At 42.8% G+C, this 27524-nt stretch overlaps 2 protein-coding genes across 4 annotated transcripts in view; one reads left to right on the plus strand and one right to left on the minus strand.

The window, feature by feature from the left end:
* The window catches only part of srgap1a (SLIT-ROBO Rho GTPase activating protein 1a), a 74878-nt gene extending 50754 nt beyond the window's left edge, over positions 1-24124 (plus strand). The window contains exons 9-22 of one of the 3 annotated variants that reach the window (XM_053885122.1): positions 1480-1677; positions 2264-2348; positions 3165-3192; positions 3874-3979; positions 6139-6199; positions 6562-6639; positions 6752-6886; positions 9876-9981; positions 10108-10332; positions 11584-11663; positions 16100-16280; positions 19001-19138; positions 20760-21138; positions 22143-24124. In XM_053885122.1, the coding sequence (XP_053741097.1) occupies positions 1480-1677; positions 2264-2348; positions 3165-3192; positions 3874-3979; positions 6139-6199; positions 6562-6639; positions 6752-6886; positions 9876-9981; positions 10108-10332; positions 11584-11663; positions 16100-16280; positions 19001-19138; positions 20760-21138; positions 22143-22550 (2208 nt within the window). In that variant the 3' untranslated portion in view covers positions 22551-24124. Of the gene's footprint in view, positions 1-1479; positions 1678-2263; positions 2349-3164; positions 3193-3873; positions 3980-4462; positions 4497-6138; positions 6200-6561; positions 6640-6751; positions 6887-9875; positions 9982-10107; positions 10333-11583; positions 11664-16099; positions 16281-19000; positions 19139-20759; positions 21204-22142 lie in introns of all 3 variants that reach the window. The other 2 variants (XM_053885123.1, XM_053885124.1) reach the window with 2 other exon arrangements.
* LOC128770546 (coiled-coil domain-containing protein 113-like) lies at positions 23725-27482 on the minus strand. Its single transcript, XM_053885125.1, has 9 exons — positions 27398-27482; positions 27098-27218; positions 26874-27035; positions 26660-26806; positions 26466-26576; positions 26048-26146; positions 25448-25555; positions 24568-24723; positions 23725-24498 (listed from the first exon to the last, which is right to left on the minus strand). The coding sequence occupies exons 1-9, from the start codon at positions 27415-27417 to the stop codon at positions 24349-24351; spliced, it is 1074 nt and encodes a 357-aa protein (XP_053741100.1). The 5' UTR covers positions 27418-27482; the 3' UTR covers positions 23725-24348.
* Between the last annotated feature and the right edge of the window lie 42 nt (positions 27483-27524).

The raw sequence follows: 27524 nt of genomic DNA on the forward strand, positions 1-27524 counted from the left end.
ACCGTCAACTTTGCGGGGAATATTTGCTTCCACTGTCAGAAAGGAAGCAGCTCAAAGTTCCTGTCTTCGTGCTGCAGCCTCCCGCTGGAGCGCCCATCATGTGTTGAGATAACTGTCAGACAACTTAGCAAGGAAACAGTGTTGCAACAATACGTGATTCCTCAGAGCCGAAAAACAAATCATTCATTTTTAGGTCTATATTTTAGCTAGTTGACTCACCATGCCTTTGTCATTAGGTTTCTCATCGCTCTCCTCGCTGTGTCAGGGTTTCTCCAGGTTTAGCGCTGGTGTTTATGTTCTCTTACTTAAAGTGCTGTTGTTACTTGACCCAGTAGTTAGTACTCTGCGTGTTAATCTGCTGGTAAATAATGTATTAACCCCAGAGCTTTTTCAATGTAAGCACTTTTGTCGCCTGCTTGGTTGTTTGTCTCTTTGATGACAAACTGGGTCTCTCACCTTCCTGTTCTTTAACTTAACTTATTGTTTAAATATTAAACCTCATTCTTCTTCATTCCGATTTGTAGTTATGCTGCTTATTTGGGGTGTTCCAAGCGACAGCCTGACACTTTTCTGATGTTTTATGATCGTGGAATCTCTCGCTTCCTCCTGTATGTTGTCATTAGCTGTGTTTCAACTTGCAGTGTTTGTGCTCAAGCGTCACCTAGTTTGAGCTAAAGTGCTGTGCGTGACAGCAAAGTAATACATCACTACATTGCAAGAGAGGTATCCATTTCTTCATGGGGAAGTTTGTGCACAGGTCAAGTGGTTAAATACACATGCTGTGTTTCATTTTCTTATCATGCTTTAGCTTTGTTTAAATTCATTATCGCAGAAAATCGACACGCTAATGCAGCCTTTGAACACAGAGGAGACGGTGCAGAATGTTGTAAACGCGTTTGAATGTGTTCCATTCTATTATATGTTCCATTCCATATATATATATATATATATATATATATATATATAAAGCATTGGTAAGTGTCTTGTTAAGACAGACTAGATTTTACCCTGGAACAAAAGTTCACTCCAAACAACACCATAATAACCGAGTATTAACCATAAATGAACAAGTTATTTGTTGAATTATTGTTAATGTTAATAGTTGGTTAATAATAGTTATAATTAAAAGTTAATGTGTTCACCAATCTAAAGTGTTACCAAATTAAAATATTCATTCATACATTAAATCCTATTTCTCGAACTGAATTAATGAACGTTTTATATATAATTAGAATTAACATCAACATAATTCTTCGAAAAACATTTCAGTCATTAATTTCTATATTTGGTTTCTCTGTCGAAGTCTATTTTCTCTTCTTTCATCATACACATTTACATCTTGGACTTAAATGACGCAGATTTTCTTTTAGCTAACTTCTGGAAGTGATGTAACCAAATGTATTCTTCTGTACATGACTGATTGACAGATTCAAGCCTCTCTTTTGTGACTGCAGTCCACTGCTCCTTTGGTGTCCCCAGATCAAAAAGACGTCTGAGGCTACACTAACAACTATCCAGGACATGGTGACCATCGAGGACTATGATGTATCGGATTGCTTTCATCACAGCCGCTCGACCGAGTCTGTCAAGTCCACCGTTTCGGAGACGTACCTCAGCAAACCCAGCATCGCCAAGAGGAGGGCCAACCAGCAGGAAACTGAGCAGTTCTATTTCATGGTGAGTCATTGAACTGAGGCGGAGAGGAGGACGAGAAAACAGCCCTGAAGACAGTTGTAGGAAGACCATCACACCTCAGAAGACCTTTTTTTTATCTATGAGGTGCTCAGTTGAATGTCAGTGACCCATTTTGCCAGCTGCATGAATCCCTGCATTTATCTTGGCTATGAACAACTATTCTGAAATCTCACATCATGTTTAAACTGAGAGCGCCACCTACTGAGCTCTGAAAATTGTGACACTGTTTCATGAAACCTCATCAAAACATCACTTGTCACTACCAAATGATACTAAGAAAAGCATCCTAGGTTTTAGATGTCATCCTGCTTTCATTCATGTTTAAAAGTAATATAATATTTTTGCATTTGAATATGTTTCAAATAGTCTTCAGTCAGACTGAGAAACCTCATTCTCTTCCATCTTTGATGCCTTAATGCTTTCCTGTTCCGGTCTGAAGATGGACATGCTCCGATAAAGGCTCTGAAAAAGCTTCATGTCCTTTGCCCTTGGCTGCCAGATCGTAGATTGCTGTCTGGAGAGAGCCGACGCTGCGGCCCGCTGTGTAATTACTCTCAATTCTCCACAGAAATTCCGGGAGTATCTGGAAGGCAGTAATCTCATCTCCAAACTGCAGGCCAAACATGACGTGCTGAAGAGGACGCTCGGAGAAGGTACATCACTGGGTCGCCTTGTTTTCCCTCTTGTTAGCTCGCGTTACTATTGTTCTTTCACAGTAGCATCACTTGAACTGTGATATACAAGGATGTTGATTCAAGTTGCACCCAACACTTTTGGTGTTTGGTGCTGGGAAAAATGAATATTTCAGGGAGCGCAATAGTCCGCCTCACCGGACAAGTGTTCTGTCTGTATTTAGCATTAAAACAAGAAAGTCATTTGGTGTTATATTGTGTTTCAGTCCCCTGTCTAACCTACCATCAAACCTCTAGTGTCCAATGATAAACTCTGTTGCTACCTCGGTCTCTAGGTGGGGTCTCCTCGAGGCCTCTCGCCATCAAACAAGACAGCGATCATTTGTCATGGTGCTAAAGAGCCGCCCTGGTGGTCTTACTTAAACTGTCTGCTTAATAAATAATGAGAGCCTCCTCCTGCTGCCCCGCTGGCTCTTTGGTCATGCTCTTGTGGATGAGCCGAAGTGCCGTGTGAGTCACCAGACAACTCTGATTCTATTAATAGAGCCATATGGCCTGGTGTTTAAAACTCTTGTTCTGTAAATCCATTTGGAGGCTATTTTCGGTGTCTGTCCCGAACCCGCTGTATGTATAGAACTGCATACCTGACTAATTGCTAGCGCTGTTTAAAGGATGTGGGCTGCAGTTTTTTGCCGTCGTGTGTTCGGGACTTCTCCACGTGGGTTTGTCGACAGATGTTAAGCTTCTTTCAAGGACGCTGAAGCACCACAGGGCATGTTGGAGCATGAGTGCCCACTTTTCATCCACCACATAATCTTTTTTCTCCTCTACCTGCAGGCCACCGAGCTGACTACATGACCACAAGGTAAACACACTCTGAGTTCTCAGATCAAAACTGGAGTTTCTCAGTTTTATATGTAGAGAAAGTAAATTCAATGCATTTATGTGAACACAATAAGTGCAAAATACATCCCAAAAATAGCACTTCACTGGACAACTTCACTAGTAACGCTGAGACAGGGCTAGTATATATATATATATATATATATATATATATATATATATATATATATATATATATATATATATATATATATATATATATATATATATTTAAATATCATTATTCTAGTTTTGAACTAAACATGGTGCTTTACAGGTACCGTGAAAACTTTCTGAAATCCAATCCAAATGCAGTAAACAAAAAATCCTCAAAACAAAAACATAATATTCCAATATCAGTTTAGTATCTTTTGTGGGTCTTTTTTTAAATGTTGTTTTTTTTTAAGTTGCTCATTTGTTTTGAGTCAAGTGAGTTAAGTCCCTTAAGGGTTACACTCTTTATCTGCAGGATTAAAAGAGTCAGTCCAGTGCTGACAAATCATGGGTTATTCCTTTTCTTCCATTTTGGGCAAGGGAGGGGGCTGCAGTCGATCACGGGGCACATGTAGCTTGACACCAACACACACTCAGACCCGCTTCTTTGACGGGAATACTGGATATGGCTTCATTTGTGTTATTATTCTAACACCTTGTTTTGTTGTAGACATCCAAACGGGGCGTACAAAACCCACACTGGCACCCGGCGTGCCAGGCCCCGCTCTGTTTTTAATGTTAGGTTATTTAATGGCAATTTGGAGACGTTTATCAAGGTACAGCTTCTCTCACTGCCGGCTCCACATCGCTACTCTTCCTCTTTCTGCCTTGCTTTTTGGCTTTCTGGCCATTTTTGGTGGGTTCCCCCAGAGAGACTGGTTTGTGGAAGAGCAGGAGGTGAGGCAGAGCAGCCAGAGGGATAAGTGTTGGTCTCAGTCAGCTCCTGTGACTCACTGCTGACCTGGCACTACTCTTTTTTTTTTTTTTTTTTTTTTTTAGCAGAGTGTTAATGACAGTTTGTAAGCGGATGCCAAATCAGTAAGGTGTGCTGCCTCCCTCCTGTGGCTTTTTCAGCCCTTCCAAAGAGTGACCCAGCCCAGTCCTGCCTTCTGCTGTCCGGTTCCCACTGTTTTATCCTCGGTGTTTTCCCAGCACACAGTTGAAGAAGAGGCTTCGGTGGGCAGCTGCTGTGGTTCTAATCTGGGTCTTGCTTTTTCTTTTTTTTTCTCCCTCCATTTCTGGCTCTTGCCTTTCTGTAGCCGTGGACGACGGAACTCACACACGCGACACCAGGTAGACTTCTTGGGGGGACCGTGCTGCTTGCCTGCACTTTTCGTCTTTCCTTACCTCTTACATGACTCGGACTGACTTGGATCCACTTCAGGTTCTTAAGAGCAGCCATCCTCTTCCCAAGTATTACATCACGGTGACCTGTGCTTCTCACCTCTCCACTCTCCAAGATGGTTTCTGTATTCAGGCCATGTGTGCACCCTTAGGCTTGTAAACAGAGCCACTGTATTATTAAAATCCTGCTCCTGCACAGGAACAAAATGTGGTGAGCTTACAGAGAAATACATTCAAGAGAGATGCTGCACCTCCTTATTACCTTCATTACTTCAAGATCATTGTACTATATTTAAGTCAACACAAAGCCTTCAAGTCAGTCTGGGTCAGTATGATGTTTACTCATCCTACTCTGTCTCTGCTGCAGTACTAACATCACCTACACTTGCAAACTGTGTTCATAGAATGAAACAGGGACTGGTTTTCTGGTTCTCTCTTCAAAAACCGTCACCGAGCCTGTTGGTCATGCTTGCTGTACATTAGGCATGTGGGCAGCATCCAGAGTGTCCTTCCACAGTGGTGGAAAAAAGGCCAAATATTAAAATGAAACATTTCAAAAGGTGTTATGTGAATTTTATATATATATATATATATATATATATATATATATATATATATATATATATATATATATATATATATATATATATATATATATATATATATATATATATATATATATATATATATTGTTGGGATCAAAGTCAACAAGGAACGGAGAATGTGCTGAAAACTGAGCACAAAAATCAACCATCACATCATCAAATTATTCAAGATATTTAGTAATCCTACCATTTGCACACGGTAGGATGCAATGTGTGTCTGAGAACCAATTTCCACCACTGTTCTGTATACACACCCTGGGTGTTGCGATAAGAGTGGAGGGACACGTATCATAACACTCATAGTTGACAATGCAAGAGACAGAATCTAATTTGTATTTTCAACATGTCCAACAGAATTTCTCTTTGTGTCCATCCTCCATTCCTCCTTTCTTATTGAAAACCTAGCTTGAGTGTAGCTAAGATGAATTTTCGATTGGGGAACACAATTAACTCATTAACTAACCGTAAAACAGTTTTGGATCTTGGAATCTGAGTTTTGTAGCTGTCAGTTCTGTTGTTTAGATCACAACTGAACAAATGCTGATCCAGAATATGCAGAACTTCTAGTATTATGGCAAATAATGGTGCAACCAAGAGTCGAAATTTCCCTTGTATAACATCCAATTGTGAGATTTTAGGTTGAGGTAAAATATTATTCAAATTAAATGCTAAAACATTTGGAAATAAATGCTATTCTGACTCCAGTGGGTTTAAAGAAGTTGCAGAAACACTGGGGAACGTATTCTATATCAAGTTCTCTCAGGTAATCTGGAAATTAGAATCCCTGCCCTCTAGTTATATAGGATTAGAGCGTATAAATCACTAACGGAAAACAGTAACTTTTGAATGCTAATAACAGGTTAGTTAGTTATTTGTGTTTCCCACTCTAACCACGGCGCCATGTTTCAGCACAAACATTTCCAGGTTGTAGCTCTGGAGCATGAGGACCGAATCGTGTTAATATTTCTTCTGTTTGGTTTGTGAAGGACTCTGGACAGGCTATCCCTCGTGTGGTGGAAAGCTGCATCCGCTACATCAACCTCTACGGTGAGTTGCACTGCTGTGTTAATCTTTGCTGCACTTAGCACGCGCAAATCACCCTCAAGTGAGATTAAAAACTAGATTAGCTCGCGCCGAGGTCTTGTGATTTCAATCTATGCGACTAAAAATATGAAAGGAGAAGAGCTGCTGAAGAGCAATTATGCTTTTAGTCGCTCCTTATATTAAATTAAATCCCAAATGATAGTGGTTACGCCCATATTAATTATCCATAACTGCGTGACAAATGGTCGCTGAGGACAGAAGGTGCTTTAGATGTAGCTCCATCCTAAATGTGCTCTGATTTTGTGTTTGAATCAGAAACACTCTTTCTGTATTTTCACATTATCCGTGGTTGATGTTCTCCGCAGGGCTGCAACATCAAGGAATATTTCGGGTGTCTGGATCCCAGCTGGAAGTCAATGACATCAAGAACTCATTTGAAAGAGGTTGGCAGCGCCAGATGACGTGCACAATTACGATCAGACCTTTGACTTGAATTGTTTGTGCTGTAAACATGTGGCGCGACGTCCTGCTGAACATCCCAAATGTCTGTCTCAGGAAACGACCCACTGACAGACGAGGAGAATAACCATGACATCAACTCTGTGGCTGGCGTGCTGAAGCTTTACTTCCGGGGTTTGGAGAACCCTCTGTTTCCAAAAGAGAGGTTCAACGACCTGCTGTCCTGCATCAGTGAGTATCTGTCGAAGCTGACGGGACGACGGTTGACTTTCAATTCACATGGAAAGTTTTATTATTTAACCGGCTGAAAGAAGGATACCATCTTGGAAGTATTACAAATGGTGTTTGCTTGTTTAACCTTTTTATTGTCTGTAGAATTGTGCGGAAAATGTGAGTGATTTCATCTGTTTTTACGACTCACATGTAGTCAACTCTAGCGGGAGCTTTTGACCAAGAAATGACCATCAAAGGGAATTAAAGAAGGCAGTTAAACATAATTTTTCAGCTTTACAACAGAAACTAAACAACATGAATAAACAAACAGGGATGATGAGTTTGAACTATTTTAATGTATTCCTGTTTTTTTATCATTCCATCTTTTGCCAATTGATAAGTGCCTGGTGTGGTTGTACTGAGCAGCCTCAGCGCTTTTCTCACTCGTGGTGACTTCTGCATCATGGTTCTGAATAAGACTAATGTGAAACATCATTCACCAATTGGCGTTTTATCTTTAATAAAATCACATTTACGAATAATTTATTTAAACTGCAGTCACCTGCAAACGCTTCGCAGTGTGCGTCACTGTATGCACAACGTACAGTATGTCTACAGAAAGCTCCTGTTTTCAGATCGAACTGTTTATTGTTCCGAGACGCTTTTGTAGCTTTTCACTTATGAGCTTGCTGACTGTTGCAGACACCATAATGGTTAGTTACATGAAGTGTCTCGATAGAAGGAACCCAGTTACACTGAATTTAAATCTATGTGTCAAATCCCGGTGGCGTCAGCAGGGGTTAAAAAACAAGGGGTTAAAAAGCGAATCTCTCATTTAGTGAACAGCTGGTCAACATCCCCTGCCTCTGCTGACAGAAGCGCTGTATCTTCCCCTAACTTCAGTTGTGCTTGACTAAATCACAGCTGAGATTGGAAGTCACATGATGCCCCGAGAAGAACAACGTGTTGCTGTCATATCGCTGCGAATGTGAAACAAATATAGAAGATTTGGGTTTTAAGTTTTTCCCCTTTACCCTGTTCTTTAAATACTCTTATTTATTCAATCTGTTTTGGTTTAGTTCTCTTGTCATAAAGTCGTGTTACAGTTGAGGCTGGCAGAGCAGTAGTCTCTCTGTGTGCATGTCAGAAGTGCTGGTTACTTTAATTGCTTTTCAGGGAATTCATTCGTCACCATGAGTCGCACAAAGCCGACTGTTGATATGATCATAGAGGAGCATCACTGACAAGCTAAGCCCTGATCGTCACGACACAAGTGGCATTGTCATATTTTGAATTGCGAAACAGATCGCTCTTTGTGCATCTTCTGTGCCGCAGTGAAGCGTGTGTGTGCACCGCTGGCTGTGTGTGAAATGTGTGTACGCGCGTGCTGGTGTGTAGCTGCTATAATCCCGAGCTCGGCAGCACGTTTTCCCGGGTGGACTTAATACACCAGAGTTGGTGGAGTTCCCTTCTTTGCTTTCTTTGCTTTCACATGTGTGTGAGCTGTATTCCAAATACAACTCTTCATGAAGTCGGCTGAAGAAATATGTGCAGGTACCTTTCCGAAAATGCTCACACTGGCTGCTGTGATGCGCACGCTGGAAGTGGGGCGACTCTTCAAACAGTAGATTCTGGAGAGATCTCAGGGGACGTGTAACTTCCTTGTTAGGTGTTCATAAAAGATGACGTGCATCACAAGTATCCCAGCAGCCCAAATCCCAGATGGCAGAGTGGCTGGAGGGTGACGCGGCTATTTTTAGCAGCCGACTCGGCTGCTGCTCCGCCAAAGAAAACACATCGCTTCAACAGAACAAATGAGACGATAATGAAAGTCCTGCGGGCAGCTTTCCCCACCTGAGTGATCAAACAAAACATCTGACGGATTCAAATATTGCTCTGCCCTCTTATTAAGAAAGCATTCTTGAATCTTGCAAAACAAATAAATGCTGTCTTGGTATCGATGAAGACCAGGTGGGCCATTACTTCTCACTTTTATTAGGACGGTTGTGAGGGGGCTGTCAAGCCAGTAAACAGTAGTGAAGAACAAGAAGCATTAATAGAAGTTCAGCAGTAGCAAGTCACAAAATGGAGGAGAAAAACATAAAACTACCAGAGTGAAATTATGCCACAACATCAATTTCAAAAAGCTTGGTGGATGCATTGTTTCGTCATAGGTTCAGGAGGTCCTATAAGTGGGGATGACAGACGTTACATTGCCATAATATATCTTGTGAATTGCAATATTGAAATAGATGTGTGACCTTCATCATAGCATTCCAAAAGTTTACAACTTTTACAACTGGTTACTACAGGTAACAGGGACAAAACATACAAAACTGAGTTTCTACTTTTTTTTTTCTCCATGGTGACAGGAGAACTCGACTCCTATTGTCCTACTTTTGGTATAAATCAATCCATTTAATCCTGAAACACGTAAACAATGCATCATCTATGCTGTTACTGCACTGTCATCCAGTAAGTCCTTGTTGACTTTACTGCATTGAATTGAACCATGCATAGTGTGACATCATGGACAAGCGGCTGCCTGGACTGAACATTTACTGAGCTTTTAATGTGTTAATTTGAAGTGTCATTGAATAATGAAGACATCTAAATTGAAATAAAGTATTGGTGGGTTTTTTTCCTTTGTTTTTGTTTTTTTTAATTTATTTTTCAACCCAACTTTTGTGAGATACAAAGGACAAAATGGTAAAGTTGAAGGAAAAAATCAGGAGAACACTAGTTTTATTCCTTTGTTATAGTACTCTGTTGTTCCTTCGTGTGTATGCAGTATATTATTGGCTAGTCATTGGTAGTGGTCATTACACACAGACTGTGAATAGACCAAATACAATACAACTGTTGTAGCTTTTTTCCTAGGGAGTGTTTCATCCCTCATTTTCTACAGTTGAACCAGAAAGTTCTTCATTCTCCATGTTATGTGGATTGGAAGTCATTGATGTGAATACATTCCTTGGTTTATGTCTAAATCCATTTTTGTCTCTAGGAATCGAGAACTTGTACGAGAGGGCGCTGTACATCCGGAAGATTCTGCTGACCATTCCGAGATCAGTCCTCGTCGTCATGCGCTACCTCTTCGCCTTCCTCAACCAGTAGGTTCACGTCTATTTCTCTTCAGCTTTTATCAATTGATGTCAGTAGCTCACAGAACCAACGCTATGTAGTTTGATGGCAACATGTCAAAGTCAAAGGAACTCCATGGGCTTCTCTCTCTTCAGTCTTTCCCAGTACAGCGATGAGAACATGATGGACGCGTACAACTTGGCCATCTGCTTTGGCCCCACGCTCATGCCCACGCCGGAGAGCCAGGACCAAGTCTCCTGCCAGGCGCATGTCAACGAGATTGTCAAGACCATCATCATACACCACGAGACTATCTTCCCCGACGCCAAAGAACTGGACGGGCCCATCTATGAGAAGTGCATGGCTGGAGGAGAGTACTGGTGAGAGGAAGTGTTTGCTGCTGTTGCTGACCTGATCACTTGCTACCGCAGGCGTGATGATGCATATACCGTAGATAGATGAGCGATGGCTGACATTATGGTGACATCACAAGTTTTAATCTTTAAGTGTTGGTTTTCCACCCTGAATGGAATCAAAGGCACTTGGCCAAACCTCTGTCAATAGAGAGCCACTCTGCCTGCAGGTATGTGTGTGGTGAGCTGATATTAGAAACTAGACACACATCACAGAAGTGTGTTGCCACTTCATGTCGGCTGACTAACTTGATAAAAGCTGTCATCCTGGCAGCAGATAGAGGGAGCCGGTGACCCCCCGCCCCCTTGCCACACAAGAACCACCTCATGTGTTCATGGACTGTCCCATTGGCTCCTCCCTCCCTGTTATCTGTTTCTTTTCCTCCTTGCATTACCAGAGGTGGATAAGCAGTCACCCCTGACCAGAGTTGCTCATCAGTCTCAGCACGGTGTTGCACCTGCAGAAAAACCTGCGCAACCCCAGAGAGACTTGTTCCTTTTGCTGCTTCATTTCTTGTAAAACGAGGGGAAGGCTGCTGAAAGTTAAGCATGGAAATACACACTCAGTCCCAGGCAGTAAATCTACTGTGGAACTGAACTGCCAGTTCTGTCTTGGCAGAGAGAAATGTTTACAAAGCAAGGCACCACTGCCTCAGAAGGGTCTGCATTTTTTCTTTAACAACTAATAATATCTATGAGATCTTGAGAGAATTACCGTGTTCTTACCGTCAAGAAATGGAGAATCCAGCACACTGGACTGTTTGAACCTTTTATCACCTTATGCTGCTTTTCTGTTGATGGCCAAAAAGAAGAAGAAGCAAGGAGACTCGCACCAATATTTAAAGAAGTTAGCTGGCCTTTTGTATGAATGCAAGTAGAAGAGCACCTGATACTTGACCTGTAACCAGATATAAATTTAGATTCGAGACTGTTACAGACCAAAAACGCTGCAAATTTTAAGCTAAAAAAAAAAATCTTACTGCTGCTATTATATGTGTTAATGTTCGTGAAATCTTATCATATCTTATCATAATCATAATCATAATCATATTCACATCCGCCAGGTCCAGATGCAAGAACTTTTGTTTTTGTATTCAGGCTAAAACCTTTAAACCTATTGAATGTATTTTTAATCTCTTTTAAGTGTGTCTAAAGAGCTTTATTAATAAGACGACTGTGGATGACCTTGCCGCTGAGTCAGTGTTTTGTTCCTGGCAGTGAGAGCCCTTACAGCGAGCACGGAGCCCTCGAGGAGGTGGACAATGAGGGAGGTGCGGAGACGCACACCAGTGAGGATGGTGAGTCAGTCATTCCGTATACGACTTTTATGTTGAGTCGTTGAATCTTCCCAAAGCGAGTGTGAAATGCTGCATTATCTAAGTCAGATATGCATGTCAAGATTGTAGTCCAAGGTCATTTCTGGTTGAGTTCAAAAATGAATGTGGAGTTTCTGTCCACTTTTACACTCACAACTGTTGTGGGTTTTGGAAAGCGTCCAAAAGAACACATGGTGTTTCCTCGGAAAGATGCTCAGAGAGTAGAACTCCTGCCAAGTGAGGTGGCTCTGTCACCAAGCCTGGATGCCTTGCAAGGTGATCCCAAGTAGGTGGCGGCCCTGAGGCAAACCAATTTACACATGAGGGATTATGTCTTCATTTACCAGGGAATGCATCAGTATTCCCTTAGATTATCAGGTGAATGGGGTCCTGCTATCTTTAAACTGATAAACTATATGCTTTAGATTGGCCAGCTATACGGCGAACTTTCCTTTTCCTTAGATTTTTATTTTTCCACACGCTCATAAAACAGTGACAAGACATTTGTTCAATCTCAGCAAATGAATTTTGTGCAAATTCCGTTTGTTTCCAGAATAACATTTTCTGTGTTTAATTACCAATCAACCACAGTGTTGCGTGTCCAAGGAAAATATGTAAAAACGCATCAAGATGAAACTGGATGTTTCTCGGACGTGTCGGGAAACACTCAACAGACGCCACCTATCACTTTAGCCGCCATCGCTTCGACCTGAAAATCAAACAGCGCTGATGTCGAGGTTTAAAGTCGAACAAGAAGTTTAAAAAATCTCATTAAAAATGATGTGAAAAAATTTTTGTTTATCATCTGACTATTATAAAAGGAATGTGTTTATGAAAGGTTAAATATTCTGCTCTAAATTAAACAAACTTGTGTGGAATTAATGGACTGATCGCCCTGTTTCTAGAACAGGCCAACACTGTCTCTGTGCAGACAGCGGGGATGTTCCGACTGAGCGCAGTTCCTCCCAGAGGAGTCTTGAATTGTGGTCAAGTTATTGTCATCAGTTATTTTTAAATCCTCCATGACCTCATTTAAGTTTTAAACTTCCAAAGACTATTGTGCTGCTGAGCTGCTTACTTTGCTTTTGCTTTGGCAAATGGGTTTTAACGTATTTGTCTCTTCCAAAATGTGTTATTTTTATTCTTTATTTTCATGTGTGGACTTACAAATCAAAAAGTCTTGCTGAAAGATTTTGTTTTGTGGTGCAGCTTCTGCGACCAGCACTTGTTAGCGCCACACTGGCTCTTAAAAATAAATTGTTGGAGAGGCCAACATTTAAATTCAACATTCAATGATACTCACAAACCTGATATTCAGATAGATCCAAGTTAGTTACTGTAGGAATATTAAAGTTCACTTCTCAGCCCTTCCCTTTCACAAATACAAATGTAATTCTGCCTGGTATGGTGTTTTATTAACATCAGATATTCAGGTTTTGAGGCGAAATGGTCTCACTGTCCTGTTAAAGTTGCTAGCTAACTCCTCAAAGTGCACTTTGTTTTTGTTTGTTGTTTGTCTTGTCTGTTATTATTATTATTCACTTTTATTTGACTATTGTGGGAAAATTATTCTGGATTATGAGGTTGCAACTAACCATTATTTTGATTGTCAACCTGTCACTGACTACTTGAACAATTTGTGGACTAGTCGGCATGTTCTGATTTTAGTGAGAAATACAAAATGTATGTAGATTGTTGTAAAGATTTGTACAGTGTAAAATCTTCTGAAACTACATTTCAATGTTAATGGCTCAAAATGCGACGCCTCTTATGTGAAATCATAGTACTTATACTTTTGACTGGTTGCGATGGTCCTCTTGCTGTAGATCGTGCTCAGAGAACGGTGATGTCACGACTAGTCGACTCATAAACCCGTGTGCGACTTATTTAATAGTCGACTATGCCGACTCGCTGTTGCAGCCCTACTGTGTTTTGATGACGTCATGTGAAATGAGCTGTTTGGCGTGTGCTTGTGGTGGTCAGTGCTTTTATTTCCTAGTCATATTCTCACTATTGCTTGCGCTGACATGTTAACTAGCAACTTGAATTTTAAACATGCAGTTGCCAATACATTGGCAAACCTCAGGTCAAAGGTCAACCGACATCGATTATAGATCACATTGTTTCAGTATCACAGGATGCCCTTGTTATGGTCCGTCACATGAGCCGATGGTGTTTTTCCTTTTTTGTTCTCTTGTCTTCTAAATCCATCCAGAAGTTTCCTGCTTGGCACGCAGACTCCAAAGCAAGTTTCAGAGAATAGGCTTATTATTTATCAGTGGTGTGCCACTGTCAGCTGTTTCTGTGCACCATTATGGATGTAGGACAAACACAGCAACCCCAGCAGCTTGTGTGGGACACGTGACTGATCTCTGACAAGGCTTTTCCTGAAGTTGTGCAAATCTCAGTCGCAGTCAAGAGCACAATACAGCGCAGGGAAAATTGGACACCAACAACCTTTTATGCTTTTAGCCGAATCATTGCTGTCAGAGCAGGCGAGCGGAGACGGATAAGGTTGGAAAGTTGTGGAGAAAAGAGGGAAAACAAGAAAGGCTCTGTGTGGATGTGTGTTGTGGAACTGTCGGCTGCCGTGCAGCCCAATTAATTCAGCCAGTAAATTCCTGCTTGTCACATTTCATCGACGCCACGTCATTCCTGACAAGCCAGCGAGCCAAGCAAGGTTACAAGTTAAAGGCTGATAAAAAATACAATAAAAGCGGATGAGATTGAAAAGGACAGTGCAGAGATGAAGAACCCAGCTCTGCTCTGAATTAGGAGTGTATTTCCTGGCTCACGTGGCCGCCCTGCACGTCTGGGAATTACGCTTGTGCGCCGGCGAGAGGTGTATCATGATGCCTTTCCACTGTCTATACAAGCCGACTCGCAATATATATATATATAAAGGCTGCTTGGCGGGTGAGGCTGGATCTGCCCAGGGACCCCCTGTCTGAGCTGAAGTGCGATGAGAGGAGGGCAGAAGTAGCAGTGAGGGAGGAATAAATAAGCTATTTTTATCCCTGACTTGCTGTAGCGCATGCATATTAGCTTAATGGCGAGAAGAGATAGTCTGACATCGCTGTTTTCAAAAGTTCTCGATTCCTTCTAGTCATGAGGCAATATTCAGTGCGACCTGAATCCAGATTGTAAACTTCACATTTAAAACCAGGCTTTGTCAAAGTTATTTATTCTAAAGCAGTGATTCGCTCGGGGAGTTTCACGAGCACGGTATAATGATTGACTCAGTTGTGGTCCCCAGTTGTATGGATCTCATCTCAGTTCCTATAAATACCCAGCTGAAGTTCCTCTGGGCCTGTGCTGACCTGTTACTGTAGTGCCAGTTCACTATTGACCGCCTCCTCACTTGTGCTCTCTGTGCTCACGAGCAGTCACACATCCACATGAACATGGAACTTGTGCAGGGGTCAGTCATGTGTTTTGGGACGTGGTAAAGACTGAGGTTCACAAACTACATTAAACCTGTGTGCACTGGAAAGACATGTTGTCAAAGGGAGGGCAGAGGAATTGGATGAATTGTGGAAACATTTACTTAAATTTGTGAAACACTGGCGTGCACAGCTGCCTACTTCCTAATTGTGGAGTAAGTGTGGAGTAAGTCACATATTTTTATTAGCTCTGTTGTTTGATTTCTGTCGTCTGATTTATTTATTTATTTATTTTTTTTACAAAATATGTTTAAATACTGAGTTAAAGAAGCGGACTTTATGCTAGCCACATATGTGTTTGCTTGAGGAGCGTATACACAAAAAGTCATTGAATTATTATAGGCATGCAGTGAGTCACCCCAATATTGTATTTTAAGCATTGAACCTACAGTTTTCTATTCCAGTAGTAAGACAGTGTTTTAACTCTTTCACCTTATGTCATGTCAAATGTCTCCCACTATTGGTGGCAGTTACCTGTCCTCATCAACGCTACTTTATGAATTTCTGTTCATGAAAAACATTTAGTTTTGGTTTTTCAACCCCTTTAATGTGACTCCCCTCTGTTTCTATGACTGACTTTCATCCACCTATGTTTGTTTTATAGCTTTTGTAGCGTCCCTATAGGCATTATTCTGCGCCAATTCTGCTGTGAATCGCCTCTGAAACAGGAGGGTTTCTGTCTTGGTTTAATGATGAAATTATGGTTAGTTAATTCTGCATTATATTGCAGACAATGCCACTGGATGCCACACTGAATGGCTACTTTGTTGTGTTGTTTTTCCTTTAAATTCTGAGGCAGCAACTGAAACCAAGTTTGGTGCTGAATGAATTCTATTTAAAACCTGATTTAGTCTTCCAGTTAAATAAAAGCTGCTTCAGTCTTAAACAACACAGAACGTGTCGCCGAATCCTTGAAAATCCGTCTCCACTTGTGAATGAACTGTACCTGACCTGTCTAATCCGCTTGGCCGACAGAGGGCGAGCCCATTGAAGCCATTGCCAAGTTCGACTATGTCGGGCGCTCATCCAGAGAGCTGTCCTTCAAGAAGGGCGCCTCCCTCCTGCTGTACCAGCGGGCGTCAGAAGACTGGTGGGAGGGACGTCACAACGGCATCGACGGCCTGGTGCCACACCAGTACATCGTCGTCCAGGACATGTGAGTCGACACTTCTCTGTTTGTTTGCCTTATTATTATGTTTAAATGGAGTGCTCACATTTTTTAGCTCCCTGAAAACTTTAGTTATATTAAGGTACATACAGAAATATATGGACAAATCTTACACTCATATCATCCTTTTAGTATTCTTAGTATTCTGTCCACATGTTGCAAGTATAAAATATGCATATAATTGTTTTTTTTATGTATTTTAAAAAATATGTTTAATATATAAATATAACTGGTGAGTTGTATTTGTCGGCCAGAACAGATTTCCAATAATTAATATAAAATAATTATTGAACATATTGACAATGGTTCAAGAAACAGACCATCATGAGACACAATGATGGTTTGTCAACGAGGTGTGGAATGCTGCTTCCACCTGCTGTCCTGCTGAGATCATATGGTCAACTGATAGGGGATTCGATCATCACTATTTATGTGAGGTTAAAAGAGACACTTGGATTCAGATTTAGACGTTTAAGCCACAGTTAGAAGGCAACAGTAAAAACAACTGTCTGCTGTGCTGGTGGTGGTGTTCATTATGATTTTTTTTTAGTGTCTTTGCATGGGTGAAAATCATTTATGGAGGAGAAGCTTGTGCACCGCCTGAGTTGTGAATACAGCACCTACATTTAGAAGGACTCCTTGGTGACATGCATGAATTCTGCTGCGTGGCCACTGTTTTGAGTGGAACATTGACATGGTTACTTTGCCTGTCATGGTCTCCCTGGCAGATTCTATTGTTTTGGTCTATGTGAAAATAGCTCCTTGAGCAAAACCGAGCTACTCTCACATACGCAGAAGTGGAACTGGAAGATCCGCCATTTGTAAAGTTGCAACACATATCAGCAGAAGAATGCTAATATATGGAGAGGAATTTAGTGCACAGTGTCACTGGAAATAAGGTGCTGGGTGGATGTCTGCACTCTTTGAGTGCTTTTATTAGTCAGGTCAGTGATCACTGCCTCTTATTTATGTTCAGTATTTTGTAGAAACCAGAGTTTCCAACCAGAGTGTCATCGAGGTAAACAACACACTTTTGAGTCTAAGACCATCAGTCAGCAGCGGAGCTGTTCACACAGGACCACCAGGCGTGTTTGTCCTGCCCGCTGCTGTCATCGCAGCTCTGCAGCGGGGTCGTCCTCCGTCTCCAGTCCTGCCTCTGACTGCATGCACTCTGCCCTGGCGACTGTCGTTGCCAAATAAACTTGAGTCAGTGTCTTATTAGAAGCAGAATCACTCAGAGCGCTTAGTGGCTGGCCAACTGAAAGGTCATTCGGAATGTCTTCCTCTCTTTCGCTCTCACTCTGTCCAGAGGAATAATTCACCAGGAGGGACATTGGTGATGGGGGAAGTGGCTAAAGCCGTATTTTCCTGCTCTCTGGTTAAAGACAGAGAAGCGCCCCTGATTTTGGGGTGAATCCAAAACACTGCTGAAGTCATCATCATCATTACATGACTCTTTTCTTTGGTTTATTTAAAATTTCTCTTGTGACCATTGATGAGTCAGTAGTTTTTGTTCTCAGCTTCAAGGTGCTAGCCAATAATAGTAATAATAATAATAATAATTATTATTATTATTATTACAACAACAACAACAACAACAACAACAACAACAATAATAATAATAATAATATGAGAAAGTTGGAAAAGAACATTATAATAAAAACGAATAAAGGACAAAATAGTATAATAATAACTAATAAAGGAGAAAATGACAAATAAATAAATACCCACAGAAAAAAAAAAAAATCTGAATAAATCAATTGGCGGAAATCCATGTAATTGATATTGGAACTAAAAAGGGAAAAGAAAGACTTGTTTAGATTTTATCGAGGAGCATGCAATTTAATCATTTTGATAGTAGCTTTTTCTCATGGAAAATATCTGGTCTGAGGCTGAACTGGACAGAATGTGCTCATCACTACATGGCTCTTAATGGCTAATGTGTTTTAATGATAGCAAGTGTAGCATTTCCACCCTGTATTTGTAGCTTCCTGTGCAGTTTGGTAGTGGTTCTGAACTTGTTCTTGGGTTAGTTATCAGAGGTCTGAGGTTGGGCTTATGCCATGCCCAGGAGTGGTCCGGAACATTGATGGTAAATCTAACTGGACCAAGGAAGGCTTGCAAATTCAGCTGTAAAGCATCTTTCTCTCTGCCTATTAATAAATTAATATCCATTTCAAGTACCATTGTCATTATCTTACATCTTGGCTGCCCAACGAAGAAGGTCTTGGCAAGAGTCTGGAGCTTGGCTTCTGAAGGCAGCACATATTTTTGGAAAGTTCAATAGATATTCATCCGTTTCTGTAGTTTGAAGCCTCCATTTTTATTTATGACTAAAAACACATGATGTTGAAACACAAAATAAGGCCTTCAAGTACAAACCCAAAAGTAAACACATTCCTAACAAAAGCCTAATTCGGAAGAGCTATGAAGGTTTGAACCCAAAAGCTGCTGTGTGACTCCATCTCATGTATCATCAGGATACTGACAGGGTCCAGAAATATGACTCTAGTGGCTCCCCGGATCTCTGTAGTCAGGCTCAGAGACATGCTGACTTGCTGGAATCTAATATCGGAGTCTGTCATGGAAGAAAATCTCTGGACGTTTGGCTGAATATGCTGCTTTTTGTTTGGGGATACATTTTTTGGGGGGCGGTTGTCTGTCAGCTGCACCTCTAGTCTCAGTGTCTCTCTCTCTGTGTGTCCCAGAGATGACAACTTCTCAGACACCCTGAGTCAGAAGGCTGACAGCGAGGCCAGCAGCGGCCACGGGGGAGAGGAGAAGTGTTCGGGGAAAGACATCAGCTCGCCCACTGACACCAGGATCTCGGAGGCTTACATCAGCAGGTCGGTATCCGTGTGGTGTCATTCGGTTGTCCGTCCTCAGTCTGAGGGAACTCACCTGCATCCATGTGTCCATGGTGCAGTTAAATGACCAGGAGGAGGAAACTGTCCTCCTGAGGCAGGACTAAGTGGGGGATCCTCATCCCACGACCTTGCAGTAAACGATAGTCGAGTGATGTGGTGCACAAACCCTCTGACTGCACCTTTTCAAATGAGCTACCGCCGTCAAAATAAAGCACCGCTTACGCAACACCTGCTGTTTCCTGATGACAGGTAACCGCAGATTCCTGTCGATGACAAGGCGGCCCCTGCTGTGACTCATAATAACATTCAGCCGGCGTCTGCACAGAGACACGCACCTCTAGTCACGACTCTCTGTTTTGGCTCCGGTCTCTCGCCACTCTTTGCTCTCCCCTGTATCCTTAAAACGAAGCAACATTGTTGTTTTATTCAGAGAAAACCTCTCAGCTGCCGAGGATGATTCATACTCTGCTACACCGCCGGTATCATCTCGAGGAAGTGAGCCAGGCGCTTCACGTCAGCGATAATAAACCTGCCGTCAACCCTCGAACAACATCTGCAACACTCCTCCGGTGCCTGTCACGGGGCCCGGGGTGAGCCCCACCGCCCCCTCGTGTCTGCCTCCCACACACTCTCGCCGCTCTCATATTCAGAGCAGCCCCCCCGTGATGAATCATTGATGTCCGCAGCTTTATTTAGACCTTTTCGCCGCCCGCAGTTTTCAAGGCGACAAAACACTCACCTGAACAGCCTCAAGTGGGCGGTAATCACTCACAGTCAAATAGTCAAGTCACGGTTCAGTAGCAGAGCTGCGCTAATGGACGCATGCTCACCTGGGACCAACCTTCACCTTGACTGAACCTCCAGGTGCTGGGTCGTGATTCACCTGAAAATGCGCTTGATGCTTTTCATATTCGCTTGTTACTGTAAATGTTTATTTATAAATGGTAGTAATACTGTTATAGTTGTCTATTTTTTTCTTCCAACAACATGTAATATATTTAGTTGTCGTAAAATATGTAGCTGGCTTCAGATGGTGTTTGTTGAGGTGCCAGACAAAGATCGATAGCCAATAAGGTGAAGGATACCAGCTGGTTGTGACAGTTGCTGATGGGAAATTTTTGTTTGATGTTTTGCTGAGTCAGTCAAGCGTAAGTAAAATAGCTATTCGACAAACATCAAAATCTCTTCTTAAATTCCAGCGATTTGTGACTAGGGGGAGCAGGCGACGTGGAGGAGCTACCTCTCACACACTTGTTGCAGCATCATGGACGTGAAAGTGTGTCTTGGTATCAGGGGCCTGAACGCAGCAAATACCTCTTCATATCCCGTCAAACTGTGGGGCGTCTCCCTGACATTTTCCCCCTAAATGAAATCCATGAATTAAGTGAACTGGTCGTGGCTGTTGTGAAAGGCGAGTGCTCCTCCTGGTGGCTATAAATGTTGCCTGCAAGCGACCCTGAAAAAACAAATACATTCCACTGTCCTTTAAAGCGATACTACACTATTGTTTTAAATGACAAACTCCAAGGCCTGATGAATTATTCAGCTTGAAACATAGTTGTAATGATTTTGTCGTTGACTATATTTCTGCTTCGTCCAGGCACAGGAAACGTTCCGACCCACCCACTCGCCGCCCGCCTGCCCGCCCCAGCGACGTCCACTGCATGGTGCACCCCTCTCAGCAGGGCCACGGGGCCACCCCTGAGATGGGCTCCCCTGTTCTCGGCCACTTCAGCCCACGTGACATGCTTCGTAGCCGCAATCAGATGGACAGCCCTGAGCGCCGGCGCCGCACCGGCCACGGCAGTCTGACAAACATCAGCCGTCACGAGTCCCTGAAGAAGATGGAGAGCCCCCCCATTCGCCGCTCCACCTCTTCGGGCCAGTACACGGGCTTCTCAGAACCGCACCATCACCATCTTCACCACCACCACCACCACCACGGTGGCAAGCCCCTGGACCCGGAGACCATCGCACAGGTCAGCGCGGGAAGAGCGGCGAGCCGACCGCAGCTCCCTCCACCATCAAAGCCCTGCCCCGCCCTGTAAACACATAGTTGGTCCCTGTCTTCTGCTTCGTCTGGCTGCAACTCTGTGTGCGCTAACCTCACGCTCCAGCTTCACTAGCAGACAGCAGGGGGCGCAGCAGTGATATTCACACAGCGTCTGAGGAGTTTTTCAAGAAATACAATAATACTTTGCAACTAAAAGAATATTTCATGTAACATCAGGGCTGAGCTTCTTGCTGTGGTGATGGACAGACAGGTTAGGGTGAAGTCTCCATGGCTGATATGGAGAGTGCTGGTTAGGTGTGATGGAGGAGCAGCCCTTAAGAGTGAAAGGAAAACTGGATGCTTGAGAGAAAGTAGACGAGAAGCAGAGTTAGACGTGGGAAAGGCAGAGAAGAAGAAGAAGAAAAAATGACGCATGTAACATGTTGCTATTGTTACTTGGCGTGGACTCAGTTGTGGCATCAGTGTGGAAATCTAGGTAAAAGCAACCATAGTTTTGATAGGGAGGAAAACATCTGCTACAATTATGGAAAGCAAGTTTGATGCTGTAAATGTATAGTTTTTTAAATATGATCATTTTCATGCCAGCTTTAAAGCAGAAAGTGTGATAACCTTGGTGGCAGAAGATCAGTTTGTTGCATTTAGAAAGTTGTCATTTTATTCTGTTGTGTGCCTCGTCTGCTTTGTCTTCATGTTATGGCTTCTTTTTTGTCGCATCTCTTTTGTTTCTGCAGTCTTTCATTTGCCCGGGGTCAGTCTGAGTTTGCTAGCCACCAAGTTTAAATTGATAAATGATCATTTCAGCTGTGCATGTTGATATCCAGCGGAAGGATCCAAGGACTGACCCCTGTGGTTCTCCGTTTGTAATTGTCTGTTGATTTTCCTCAAATTTTTCTTTCGCTTCTAAATGCCATGCGTTCTCTCCCCTTTTTCATCGGCCTCCACACTCACCTGTCCCTCTCTTCCCTGCAGGACATAGAGGAGACGATGAACACAGCTCTGAATGAGCTGCGCGAGCTGGAGCGGCAGAGCTCGGCCAAGCACGCCCCCGATGTGGTGCTGGACACCCTGGAGCAGCGGCAGTCCTCGGGCAGCAGTGGCGGGGGCCCCACGCCAGCCAGCTCCAGCGAGTCCCTCAGCCCCGTCCACGGCGTCACGCTGAGGTCCACTGCCAACGCCGAGCCACCGTACCGCCGCAGCACCGGCTCCTCCAGCGAAGCCTTGAGCACATTCAAGCCTGCCGTCGCACCACGGATGGGGGTTCACCTTAAACCTCCCGCCCTCCGACCAAAACCCATGGTGCTGCCTAAGTCTGGTCAGGCCCCTCCTCCCGCAGCTGCGTCTTCCCAGGACCCTCAGGACAAGTCCTGCACCATGTGACCATGAAGTAGAGGAGGCGGAACCAAAATTCAGAATCGACTTTTAAGTGATATTTTGGGAATGCGACAAAAACGATTAAAGAACTGGATTGTAAACGTCCCAGATTGATTTCAGCCAACAGGTCCTTGACTAAACACAAGTTTAGACATAAATCCTAGCTAAGAACTACAGTTCGCAAACAAAATAAATTGGTCGACAGAAACAAAACAAAGCTGTTTTGAAAACTAATGTTAAGAACCTGAAATGGATTCGATAATGTATCAGTCATCCCAACCTCACATCCCACCACCAAAGGCCGAGTTTCCCGGGTTCTTGAACGCAGCGTAGGGTCTGACCAAAGGGGCCAAAATCAAGAAAAGAATACAGAGAAGTCAGGCCTGAACTTTATTAAACTGATGTTCCAAAGCATCAATGACTTCTTTGATTTACCGATTTTTGGGAAGCGTGCGTTTAGTTTTCAACACAAAATGGTGCATGTGCCTCTTTTTCTGACCCACTCCATTTGAACATGCCCCTTGTGTTCTGAAGTTAAAACCTGTCTGGGCTCACCAAGGTGCTGATCACGTCACGATTGTAGAAATGATCCAATGTTGAAGCTAAATTGTATATACAACTCTCACCAATGGCAATTCAGAATGAAGACAGTGCTGTGTTGAAAGTGCTTTCAGAACAGCTATCACAGTTAACAGACTCCAGCTCAGCTCATATGGGCAGTTCACCTGGTGCATTCACTGACCTCATACGTCGGACCTCGTGTTTATCACTCCTGCAGAACAATCAGTGTTACATTTGCTAAGGGAAGACTTTGACTGGATATTCTGCCCAGAAGCAGCAACACCACCTTGTTCGCCATCTATGCATCAACGCAACAGATCATTTGGTGCCAGCACATTCTTCCCACATGAGTTCTCTCATTCATTCCCTGTGTGAGTGTGATGAGGTAAAACCACTACGATGTTTCTGAACTGTACAGCTGACCACCTTTCACAAGGACATAAAGTATATATGCATTAAACGCATGAATGTGACCCTCTTGGTGTTTGTTTAGACTCCAGGTGGCGCTCGTCGTTGCCAGTAGTAGCCATGGACCTGGTGACTGTTGGTGTAAATCTGATGAAACTGTGTATGTACCTGCAGAGGGCGCGAGATATTTCCTGTACATAGCAACCCCAAGTTAAATAATGATTACAGAATACTAACTTTCGTTATTTTTATAATCTTTATTTTTGTTTTTTTCTGGCTGGACAAGAGGTGGATTTAGAACAAAAGTGCTGTAGGATAATAATTAAACAGAGAAATCAACTTTATTGTATAAATAAACAACCGTGTGTTTGTCATTCGTGGACATCTGTGGAAGTGCCTTTCGACTGATGTTTTAAGGACCTTCATCCTCTTCGTCGTCCGTTCCACGGTTATATCAGAGTTCATTGACAGTGTACACCTGGTGACATTGCACTTCGATGTACATACATGTATATACAGCATGTAGCAGCATAACGTTTAGAGTTCTTGAAGACTCTGGAGCAGTTTGTTTCTAATAAAGGAGATAGTTTGTTGAGTCTGACTGAGTTTTTTTCCAAGCATTTTCATTTGTATTTATTGATACATGATCGGCCTTTGTTCGGAAAACAACTAGAATTTTCAATGAAATCTTGTTTTTTTGTTCCTTTATTTGCAACATTCATAAGTAGAAATGTTTTATCAGATGTTATTTAAGGGTGAACAATTTCATACAATGTTCTCCTTCATCTGTACAACGTCACGTTTGAGTATGCATAGCTCATCACCGTCACATTTTCTAAAATCCTGAATATAACATAAGTCTTCCGGGCAGAGTGCGCGGGAGCTTCACTGCATGTTTTAGATCTCTGTGAGGAGCCCTTGCACTGCTGGCTCGAGGCAAGTTGCTCTTCCTGGGCTTGTTCTTGCCTTGGCTTTTCTTGACCATCTAGTTAAACCAAAGAAGTTGTTGTCATGGATCCAGATGAAATGGAGATTGTTACGAAGCTGCTTTTACCTCTGCCACCTTGACCTTCCTCTCCCAGGTCTGAATGCTCTTCTGCAATTGTTTCTTCTTGACTTTGACTTCAATGTACAATTTGACATCGAATGCCAACGTTTCTGAGACTTGACCACGCAGTTGTTTGTTGAGCGCCTCCGCTTTGACTCGCTTCTGTATAAGGATGAGCAGAGGTTAAAGACTGAGGTAAGCTGCGGCCAGCTAGACCTGAGATGTTGCAGCTCAGTAGATGGCGCTCTTTCTTGAAAAATTGATGTGAAAAGAGTCGTTCCATGCCGAAGTTAATACTGCTGCGACCAACTTTTGTTCAGCTCATGTCAGGAGTCAGGGAGGGCAGACTCGGATAACGTAAAAACGTTTGAAAAGGAAGGAAGGAAGAAGAAGAAACTAGTTAAAAGGAGAAAAGAAAGGCAACCAATGACCCCAAAAATTGGACCACTTGGACCCACTTTGAATTACATTACAATAGAGATTCACAGTCACCAGTCAGGGAGACCACGGCAGCCAGGGGGGTAAATGAGGAGGTATCCCTCAGCAGCCTTGTGGCTTTTGAGAGGGTCCTTGAAGGAGTGTGAAAATCAAAAGTGAATTCCATCAGGAACCACTACGAGACCCTCACTGAGAGGCAACATGTGGTGCAGTGGGCCCTGCTTTGCTTAGGATGCAGATTTCATTTTTAAGTCTATCATTTTTAATTTTATACAAGAGCGCCACCTACTGAGTGCTGTAAGAAAAGACACTGTTTCACAAAAACATCACTACTGATGAGTTATTTTCAGTAGTCAGGGGAGAATCAGCTTTTATTTGAAGTTCACAGAATCTTTTTACCGTCTACGGTGACCAGGATAAACATGCTAGAAGTGAGTGAAAAACTAACCTCCTCAACGAATTTCAATTCTTCCTCCATTTTCACCAACAGCTGCTTCTGCTTGTCGAACCTCTCACTTAGTAGCACAGACTGTTGTGAAACGGCCTTCATTTTTTCCTGCTCACACAAACAAAACAATGACTGGATTCATTTGTACGGAAAACGGTCCGCTATGGCCAGTTTAAACTGGTTCATGCAATGCAAATGTAAAGAACCAACACACTAAGTATCATCTAAGTACACTGTGGGTCACATGATGCTCGCTCTTCACCGGCTTCCTTTTCCTGGTCCACTAAGCTGCACCTGTCTGACTAAGGTGACTCTCCCTTCCTGTGTTGCTGAAGCCCTATGTGAGAGACAAGACCTCTGTCTCTCCTCTCCTGGGACCAGAAGCACATGTACAGTGGCAACTTTTTGCAGATTCTTACAATTGTTGTCGCCATAGGAAGAGGGAAGGTGTGCTGGGGTCTGGAAAGACTGAGGCTGGACTGACTCACACTGAACATATCTGAGGGCCCTCAGCCCTCAGATATGTTCAGCCCCTTCAGCTCAACATATCTTATCTGATCTTATATCACAGTATTATGAGAGTATTGAGACGGACGTTACCTTCAGTGCATCAAGATTGTGCTGCACTTCTGAATATTTCAGCTGGAGTTCGTCTGTGTCCTTTTCAATTTTTTCTTCAAATACATCCTGAAAGACTTCCTGAATACAGAGAGCTGCTTACTGCGTTTCATTTGTACAACCTTTGTATTATACTGGGTTATTATATATATTGAATTATGAACATTATGACCGATCCTATGGCACTTTTTCTGGATTAAATCTCTGTCATAAGTGGGCATATATATATATATATATATATATATATATATATATATATATATATATATATATATATATATATATATATATATATATATATATATATATATATATACTGCATGTATATATGTATACATGTAGTATTATTTTTAAATGATCCACATGCTTCACAACCATTTAAATTTTCAGTTAGACTCACCTTAAACACAGCTTCCTCCAGCTCCTTCATCTTCTGCTGCTTCTGCAGCAGCTTAGTCATTTTGCACTTCAGCATTTGGTTGATCCCATTGTACTCCAACAACAATGAGGGCTGAGCATTAGAAGGCAAAATACACAGTTTCAAATACGTGGTTTCTTGGAAACCCGAGCCAGTGTGGAGAGCTGACGTGTTACCATGGACTTGCCCACGAGAGACTGCACCGCCGTCGAAGGTTCCAGCATTAATATTCCATTGATCCTCACAGGATTGATTTTACGCTCAAAGTCGCTCTTTTCCTTCCTAATCCTCGCGAGGCGAACCTCCGCCTCCTTTGAGGAAACCTTGAGGAAACACGGCGGCAAATCCGTTATGGTGTGATCTATTCACGTCCCAGGACGCACCTGTTACCTTGAATTTGTTCTGGACTGCCTCATATTTCTGCCTGAGCTGGTCCAGGTCCCGCTTGGTTGCTGCGACCACTCTTTGGGACATGTGCAGTTTCTGGTGCGTTGTCAGTGGCTGGGTAGTGTCGGACAGTATGGGCCGCGACCTCCGTCTCCCACCGGGGCTCTGAACGGTCACCACACGGTGAGAGAACTCAAACAGTGCACGGGTGGAAGCAGGCTACTCACTGGAAACTCCATCAGGGTGGCGACTTCTGTGTCCAGACTCTCTGTCTCTGGCGCCGTCAGATTGAGGTTGAGAAAATGCTTAAACATGTCATTCTCTATTAGGAGGGCAGAATCTGGACATCTAGACGGAGCAGAAATGAAGGAACATCATCAGCCATTCATTCTTTTACTGCTCTTTATCCTCCATCTTCTGGAGTTGTGGGCTGCTGGGATCAATAGGGCATCCATCATGGATGGATTTTTTTTCACTGGCAATAAAATGTAACATGATAATGTTTATCAGTCAATACTAATCATCACCTATTTGACTCGAACATCATCTGATTCACAGGTTACAGTCTCATCATATGAACCAACAAAGGCAAAGCTTCTTCTCCTCTCACCAGTACGACTGAATCCCCTCTGTCATTCTTCATCCTTTATTCCG

Source organism: Synchiropus splendidus, chromosome 14 (genome assembly GCF_027744825.2).
Source record: "Synchiropus splendidus isolate RoL2022-P1 chromosome 14, RoL_Sspl_1.0, whole genome shotgun sequence".
Classification (NCBI taxonomy): Eukaryota; Metazoa; Chordata; class Actinopteri; order Syngnathiformes; family Callionymidae; genus Synchiropus; species Synchiropus splendidus.

Excerpts from the sequence above, each read along its gene's own strand:
- LOC128770546 (XM_053885125.1), bottom strand. The coding sequence starts at position 27,417 with ATGATGTTCGAGTCAAATAG. Across the intron at positions 26,147-26,465 it reads TGGAGGAAGCTGTGTTTAAG|GAAGTCTTTCAGGATGTATT; the intron begins GTGAGTCTAACT and ends CTCTGTATTCAG. Across the intron at positions 25,556-26,047 it reads ACAATCTTGATGCACTGAAG|GAAAAAATGAAGGCCGTTTC; the intron begins GTAACGTCCGTC and ends TTGTGTGAGCAG.